The 9,016-nt window shown below is 42.4% G+C and overlaps 1 protein-coding gene across 1 annotated transcript; it reads left to right on the forward strand.

Moving 5' to 3' along the window:
• Positions 1-4,962: 4,962 nt before the first annotated feature.
• mmp13b (matrix metallopeptidase 13b) lies at positions 4,963-8,765 on the forward strand (the record flags this gene model as incomplete). The annotated part of the gene is made up of 10 exons (XM_084148119.1): positions 4,963-5,061; positions 5,417-5,661; positions 5,868-6,016; positions 6,219-6,344; positions 6,730-6,885; positions 7,003-7,123; positions 7,225-7,358; positions 7,524-7,683; positions 7,929-8,032; positions 8,150-8,765. The coding sequence occupies 10 exons, from the start codon at positions 4,963-4,965 to the stop codon at positions 8,248-8,250; spliced, it is 1,395 nt and encodes a 464-aa protein (XP_084004245.1). The 3' UTR covers positions 8,251-8,765.
• Between the last annotated feature and the right edge of the window lie 251 nt (positions 8,766-9,016).

Consider the following 9,016-nt stretch of genomic DNA (forward strand, 5'->3'; position numbering starts at 1 on the left):
GCAGAGGAGAGAGAGTTAGCTTTAGCAGTGCGGAGAGCCTCCGTGACACAGAGAAGAGCAGTCTCAGTTGAATGACCAGTCCTGAAACCTGACTGGTTTGGATCAAGAAGGTCATTCTGAGAGAGATAGCAAGAGAGTTGGCTAAAGACGGCACGCTCAATAGTTTTGGAAAGAAAAGAAAGAAGGGATACTGGTCTGTAGTTGTTGACATCAGTGGGATCGAGTGTTGGTTTTTTGAGAAGGGGTGCAACTCTCGCTCTCTTGAAGACGGAAGGGACATGGCCAGCGGTCAAGGATGAGTTGATCAGCGAGGTGAGGTAGGGGAGAAGGTCACCGTTGATGGTCTGGAGAAGAGAGGAGGGGATGGGGTCAAGCGGGCAGGTTGTTGGGCGGCCTGCAGTCACTAGTCGCAAGATTTTATCTGGAGAGAGAGGGGAGAAAGAAGTCAAAGCATAGGGTAGGGCAGTGTGAGCAGGACCAGCAGTGTCATTAGACTTAACAAACGAGGATCGGATGTCGTCAACCTTCTTTTCAAAGTGGTTGACAAAGTCATCCACAGAGAGGGGGGGGGGGGGGGAGGATTCAGCAGTGAGGAGAATGTGGCAAAGAGCTTCCTAGGGTTAGAGGCAGATGCTTGGAATTTAGAGTGGTAGAAAGTGGCCTTAGCAGCAGAAACAGATGAAGAAAATGTAGAGAGGAGGGAGTGAAAAGATGCCAGGTCGGCAGGGAGTTTAGTTTTCTTCCATTTCCGCTCAGCTGCCCGGAGCTCTGTTCTGTGAGCTCGCAATGAGTCATCAAGCCACAGAGCTGGAGGGGAGGACCGAGCCGGCCGGGAGGATAGGGGACACAGGGAGTCAAAGGATGCAGAAAGGGAGGAGAGGAGGGTTGAGGAGGCAGAATCAGGAGATTGGAGGGAGAAGGATTGAGCAGAGGGAAGAGATGATAGGATGGAAGAGGAGAGAGTAGTGGGAGAGAGAGAGCGAAGGTTGCGGCGGCGCGTTACCATCTGTGTAGGGGCAGAGTGAGTAGTGTTGGAGGAGAGCGAAAGAGAAAAGGATACAAAGTAGTGGTCGGAGACATGGAGGGGAGTTGCAGTGAGATTAGTAGAAGAGCAACATCTAGTAAAGATGAAGTCAAGCGTATTGCCTGCCTTGTGAGTGGGGGGGGATGGTGAGAGGGTGAGGTCAAAAGAGGAGAGGAGTGAAAAGAAGGAGGCAGAGAGAAATGAGTCAAATGTAGACGTGGGGAGGTTGAAATCCCCCAAGACTGTGAAGGGTGAGCCATCCTCAGGAAAGGAACTTATCAAGGCGTCAATGCTTCCCACAGCATTGATACACACAGGAAACTGTTGAGTGTGAAAAACCCAGCAGCATTGCAGTTCTTGACACAAACCGTTGCGCCCGGCACCTACTACAATACCCCGTTCAAAGGCACTTAAATATTTTGTCTTGCCCATTCACCATTAACAAGTGACAACTATAACGGATCATAGCTTTCAATTGGTCAGTCAATGTCATGGAAAAAGCATTATGTTTTGTTCATAATGTTTTGTACACTCAGTGTACATGCATATGTACTGTCTATATCTGGGGTGTGTCATCACCTTGTATGTCCTCACCTTCTTCAACATGCCTCCACAGAAACCTACAAGACAGACAGACAGACAGACAGACCTGGACTACAGGAAAGGTGAGAGCTGGGCTGCGATCTACACAAAACAGTCTGTTCTACACAGTACATTTCTATCTGAATTGTATTTGTGTTTCTGTGTGTGTGTCAGAAACACATGTATATGTTTAGCTTTAGTGGGTTTCCCTGTGTGTGGTGTGTGAATGTTCTCAGGGTACTACCTCCTCTCCTCCTGCAGCTGCTGCTGCTGCAGCTGATGATGATGATGCGGGTGGAGTACGAGGGTCTGGGAGAGACCCCCAGGGACAGGTGTTCCGCCTCCACCTATCCTCCATCTCCTCATCCTCCCCCTCTCCCTCCTCTCCTACCTCCTCACCAGACTCCAACCAGTACACAGTCTTACTCCGCTTGGATCTGGAGTGAGGGGATTTAGAGAAGATGGAGGGGGATGGAGGCAGAGAAGGAGTGGAAACTGTCTCCACCGTACCTCTGTCCTGGGCTAAAAGAGGAGAGGATGAAGAAGGAGATCTTGGTTGACCCCCCCTTAAAATAACAACCTACTGTTGTACTTGTCCTTCTTGCACTAACACTCACACTTGTCTAGCAATGATTTTCCTGATAGCTGATTTTTGAGGAAGTTTATTTTTTATTTTTTATATATACAGTACCAGTCAAACGTTTGGACACACCTACTCATTCCAGGGTTTTTCTTTATTTTTTAAACTATTTTCTACATTGTAGAATAATAGTGAAGACATCAAAACTATGAAAAAAAACACATGGAACCATGTAGTAACCAAAAAAGTGTTAAACAAATCAAAATATATTTTATATTTGAGATTCTTCAAAGTAGCCACCCTTTGCCTCGATGACAGCTTTGCACACTCTTGGCATTCTCTCAACAAGCTTCATGAGGTAGTCACCTGGAATGCATTTCAATTAACAGGTGTGCCTTGTTAAAAGTTAATTTGTGGAATTTATTTCCTTCTTGGTAAAAGACCAAGTCCAAATGGCAAGAACAGCTCAAATAAGCAAAGAGAAACAACAGTCCATCATTACTTTTTAAGACATGAAGTCAGTCAATCTGGAAAATTTCAAGAACTTTGAAAGTTTCTTCAAGTGCAGTCACAAAAACCATCAAGCACTATGATGAAACTGGCTCTCACGAGGACCGCCACAGGAAAGGAAGACCCAGAGTTACCTCTGCTGCAGAGGATAAGTTCATTAGAGTTAACTTCACCTCAGAAATTGCAGCCCAAATAAATGCTTCACAGAGTTCAAGTAACAGACACAGAGGTGAATGCGTGAATCAGGCCTTCATTGTCGAATTGCTGCAAAGAAACCACTACTAAAGGACACCAATAAGTAGAAGAGACATGCTTTGGATAAGAAACATGAGCAATGGACATTAGACCGGTGGAAATCTGTCCTTTGGTCTGTTGAGTCCAAATTTGAGATTTTTGGTTCCAACCGCCATGTCTTTGTGAGACGCAGAGTAGGTGAACGGATGATCTCCGCATGTGTGGTTCCCACCGTGAAGCATGGAGGAGGAGGTGTGATGGTGCTTTGCTGGTGACACTGTCTGTGATTTATTTAGAATTCAAGGCACACTTAACCAGTATGGGTACCACAGCATTCTGCAGCGACGCACAAACCAGATGGGATGGTGTTTAGTGGGACTATCATTTGTTCTTCAACAGGACAATGACCCAAAACACACCTCCAGGCTGTGTAAGGGCTATTTGACCAAGGAGAGTGATGAAGTGCTGCATCAGATGACCTGGCCTCCACAATCACCCAACCTCAACCCAACTGAGATGGTTTGGGATGAGTTGGACTGCAAAGTTAAGGAAAAGCAGGCAACAAGTGCTCAGCATATGTGGGAACTCCTTCAAAACTGTTAGAAAAGCATTCCTCATGAAGCTGGTTGAGAGAATGCCAAGAGTGTGCAAAGCTGTCATCAAGGCAAAGGGTGGCTACTTTGAATAATCTAAAATCTCAAATATATTTTGATTTGTGGAGTGGTTGAAAAACAAGTTTTAATGACTCCAACCTAAGTGTATGTAAACCTCCAACTTCAACTGTATGTGCTTGTTATTTGTGTTTGTGAATGTGGGTGACCATCTTAGTTAGTTGCAAAAATCCCCCAGCCAACTTCCCCTCAATATGACTCAGCTCAGTGGCTGTGTTGCCAACAGTCTAAAACAGTTTAGCTATTGCTCTCTCTCAACATAGCCATATGTATCTGCGATAAAACAGTGAAATAGGTATAATAGCGTCAGCCAATGTTCATAAATACCAATATTAGACTTTAACAGCATCTCCAAGAGGTGCACTTTGTATGTTTGGCAAGCTTTTAACCCCAATGAACTCTGTCCCAAACGTAGAGTTAATTGCAGGTAAGGTTGTTCTTTGCATGCTAGTTGTAAGGCTACTTAATTGTCATGTTATTTGTGAATTGCCATAAAATACTCCTTTTGACTCAGTCTGGATTCAGGAATTCTATTGTTATAGCAGACTGATGACCACCAGTGGTGACACACACAGACACACACACACTCACACAGAGGCAGCAGACAAGTGACAAGGCATGCCTTAACCTGCCCTGCCGCCAGTACTTAAACTCTGCTCCTACAAAACAAAGGCTGGCCTTATCCAATATAATGTAATATATAAACTACTATTAATGACCAAATGTGAAATACATATCCTGTTCTAGGTACGTACATCCTGTTCTGCCAAGGTACCAGCACGTGGAAAATTAGGTTGGGTTGTATTTTGAGTGGATTATCCCTTTAACTGATTTCTCTATGGCCACCAACTGTCATTCTCTGTCTTGCTCAAAATAACTTGGAAGTGTATCACAGTCATGGGTGTCTGAAAGTTTTATGTGTACTCATCGAGATGTATGTACGTTACCATCTAAAGATCAAATCTTTAATTCACTTTCTTCTGTAGAGCCAAAGATAATTTTTGAAATTATAGATATACATTTAGATCTATTTCTCTTTTGAAGAACATAAAATAGTATCACAAAAGTTACAAGAACTGGTCACTTGCCATATGTTATCATTGACTCTAAAAAACATTGGTCATGAACACTTGGCTAAAAAATGTGACATCACTGCATATTCAGCTATGTTCAAAGCAGTTTACTGAACCACAAGCACTCCATTTTCTGACCTACCAGCAGTCTTTGAGGAGGAAGTGGCTAGGTACTTTTACATTAATCACACACCCTTGAAAAAAACACTCAAACGTACAGTATAAATACAGTCTTGGCTCCTGGACCCCAGTCAGTCACTGTGCAGGACGCCACCAAGACAAGACAAGATGGAAATCATAGGTTTACTGCTCCTTGTGGTGGTTGCTCAGTCATTTGCTATGCCTCTGTCATCGCCGGAGGAGACTGATAATTGGCTATTAGCCGAGGTAAGCAAATTAAAGCTGTAGGTCTGATGTCCTTCTGTTTATCAATGTCTGTTTGGTTCACTGAATATTGAATATTGGTATTATTGATTTTACAGTTATCCTCATACTCTAAATAAGTATGAATGCAATCATTTATAGTATAAACAAATATATCATTGTTTTATTTAAAGAAAATTGTTAGTTGCAGACAAAATGCCAGAAGATGTTGAAATACTATAACCCCTCAAGTTGAACACTTTCATTTGTGAATTTGCTCCTTAAATTACCACTTTTTTTATTACATAAATTCCATGTACTATGATAAACAGCTACATATCATGAAGGTGTTAACTTATGTTATTACTTTCCTCTTCAGAAATACCTCCGCAGATTCTACAACCTTCGAGCTGGACTTCAGGGAACAAAGACCCACAGGTCTTCAGACGCCATGCAGGCTAAGATCAGGGAGATGCAGTCCTTCTTCAACCTCCAGGTGACGGGGAGCCTGGACGCTAACACCCTGGAGCTGATGAGCATGGCCAGGTGTGGTGTCCCTGACGTGGGGGAATACAATCACTTCCCCCGACACCTAAAATGGCAGAACACCAAATTGACCTTCAGGTGAGGCTTCTCAAACAGTCATATAGTGTCTCATAACCCTAATTTGTTAATTATTTATGGTATTGGTGTAATAATGTTAATTTAATCCACATACACCACATGACCTTGGATTCAATGGACATGATCAGCTTTCATTTATTTGGATAAAACTTGTCAAGTCTCTCTTGAATTAAGATATGTTTCCTCTTCCTTGAATGGTCCTTCAGAATAGTGAATTATACTCCTGATCTGAATAAGGCTGATGTGGATAGAGCTATCCGAAATGCCTTCAACATCTGGGCTGGCGTCACTCCTCTGACCTTCAAGAAACTGCATGAGGGGAAGGCTGACATCATGATAGCATTTGGTACAAAAGGTAGACCCATTTCTCTATTCTGGAGAATATCTTGATTAATTTGATCATCTTACTGTAGTTTTGTTTAAGATTCAGTTATCATTGTTTAGATTTGTGCAAGACTCCATCATAGAAGAAATTGACTGAATGGTGGCTTGCTGGCAACACTTACTGAAACCATCCTCAAACCTAATTTTTTTCCCTGCCCCTTCCTTGTCTTTAGAACATGGAGACTTCAACCCCTTTGACGGCCCTGACGGTCTCTTAGCCCATGCCTATCCCCCTGGCAGAGACATTGGAGGAGACACACACTTTGATGAAGATGAACATTGGTCAAAAGACTCAGAAGGTAAATATTTGGTACATTTCCAATAAATTCAAATCAAATTTTATTGGTCACATACACATATTTAGGAGATGTTATTGCGGGTGTAGCGAAATGCTTGTGTTCCTAGCTCCAACAGTGCAGTAGTATCTAACAATTCTCAACAATACACAAATCTAAAAGTAAAATAATGGAATAAAGAAATATATAAATATTAGGACGAGCAATGTCGGGGTGGCATTGACTAAAATACTATAGAATAGAATACAGTATATACATATGAGATGAGTAAAGCAGTATTTATTTATGTGGGTATTTATGCATTTATTTATGTATTTATGTGGTGGATCAGGGAATATGTATGACATTTAATCACTGATTATTTACTAACATATTGCTTCCTCTGTAGCCTACAACCTATTCCTGGTGGCCACCCATGAGTTTGGCCATGCACTTGGCTTGTCCCATTCTACTGATCCTGGGGCTCTGATGTACCCAGTCTACTCCTATGGCCAGGGTTACCCACTGTCTGAAGATGATATCGCTGGCATTCAAGCTCTATATGGTCAGTGTTCCACTTATTAACCCAAACAGAAGTAGAGACCGAAAATGAAATAATTCATTTAATTCCACCCACTGGTGTCATACTGTAAAATGTTCATTATGTGGTTCAATCTTATAGGCCCGAACCCCAGTCACAGGAAAGTGAAGCCCAAGCCAGATGCCCCAAACAAATGTGACCCCATGTTGAGTTTTGATGCTGTTACTGAGCTCAGAGGAGAAACAATCATCTTCAAAGACAGGTAGGGAGTATGTCCATTCGTGAAAAAAAACATTTCTGCACAAAATATAAGCTTACAATAGACAAAATGAATGTGTGTTGATGTATTCAATTTGATGGCAGGTTCTACTGGCGTCTCCATCCCCAGTTTGCAGAGCCTGAGCAAACCCTGATCAAATCCACCTGGCCCTCCCTCCCCAACAAAGTGGATGCTGCCTATGAGTACCCTGAGAAAGACATGGTCTTCATATTCAGTGGTGAGTTTAATGCTGGCAACACTGTTCTGACATAGTCCTCTGTCGTTCTGATTATGCAATTACAGTTCTGCTTTGCTCATTTACATAATGTAGATATCTAATAAAGTTGATGTCGGTGCAAGTGGCATAGGTTAATTTAGTTGACTAATTTTCATATTTTTCCAGGTATCAGAATGTGGGCCCTGAATGGCTATAACCTGGTGGAGGGCTACCCCAAATACATCCATAAACTGGGACTCCCCAAGACCGTGAGGACGGTGGATGCTGCTGTGTACATCCCAGACACCGGCAAGACCCTTCTGTTCTCTGAGGAGCATTACTGGAGGTAGGACGGTATGGTCTAGTCTGGACTGGTCTGGTCTGGACTGGTCTGGCTTGGTCTAGTCTGGCTTGGTCTAGTCTGGTCTGGACTGGTCTGGCTTGGTCTGGACTGGTCTGGTCTGGCTTGGTCTGGACTGGTCTGGTCTTGTCTGGTCTGGTCTGGTCTGGCCTGGTCTGGTTGAGAGATCTCATCTGCAAACATAACTGTGTTCATTATAGGTTATAGTCTTGGTTGTGTCTTATTGACAGTTATGATGAGAAGACTAACACAATGGACAGCGGCTTCCCAAGATCCATTGAGATGGATTTCCCTGGAATGGCAGAGGAGGTGGATGCTGCCGTATATCAATATGGTATATCAAAATCACTAATTTTAATATTATTTGTATTATGTAGTTTCCGTTGCGTTTGCTTTGAAAATATAATAAATAGCTCTCTCTAACAAATTCACCCGTTCTTTCTCCTTGCAGGATATTTGCATTTCTTCCATGAACATACACAATTTGAATACAGCTACAGTGCAAGGAAGGTCATTCAGATTGTTCGGACAAACTCTTTTCTCAACTGCTGATCCACTGGTGGAGAACTACTGTTATTTTATGGGAAACGTAGCCCATAGGTCATTTGTGCTGGACACCTGCTTGTCATTGTTATTTGTAAATCATCTTAAAGGATGCTGGAAAATGTTATGTAAAATGCATGTCTGAAGGCTGAAGTAGGTAGAATATTTATAGGGAATGGGAAAATGGTTGGCTTATGCATCGAACTAATGCAGATATACAGGGTCTTGCTTCATGGTAGCATAATATTCACATTACTTGTTGTAATATTGAAGGGTGGGATAGGAACCACCCTGATAAACTGTAGAATACTGTAATTGCATCTCTCTCTGGATATAAATGTTACTTGGGGAAGTTACAGTAATATTGATTCTAGCAAATTAAACTGGATTGTTGTGTTGCAGATCCACCAATAGGTGGCAGTCAAGGAAACAAAATCTAGAGTAGGAGCTAATGCATTTTATGGACTGTGAATGTTTTTACTACTAATTTTAATGACACATTTTCATGAATAAAATAATGAGTGCAAATCGTATTGTCTGAGTGTTTGTGATTCAAATACTCTATACAAACATTGTGAGATTTATAAGTAGGCCTACATCATTACATTTTACATTTTAGTCATTTAGCAGATGCTCTTATCCAGAGCGACTTACAGTTAGTGAGTGCATACATTTTTCATACTGGTCTCCAGTGGAAATCGAACCCACAACCCTGGCGTTGCAAGCGCCATGCTCTACCAACTGAGCTACACGGGACTCATCCTCAAAATACGAT

Source organism: Coregonus lavaretus, assembly GCF_964263955.1.
Source record: "Coregonus lavaretus genome assembly, chromosome: 30".
NCBI lineage: Eukaryota > Metazoa > Chordata > Actinopteri > Salmoniformes > Salmonidae > Coregonus > Coregonus lavaretus.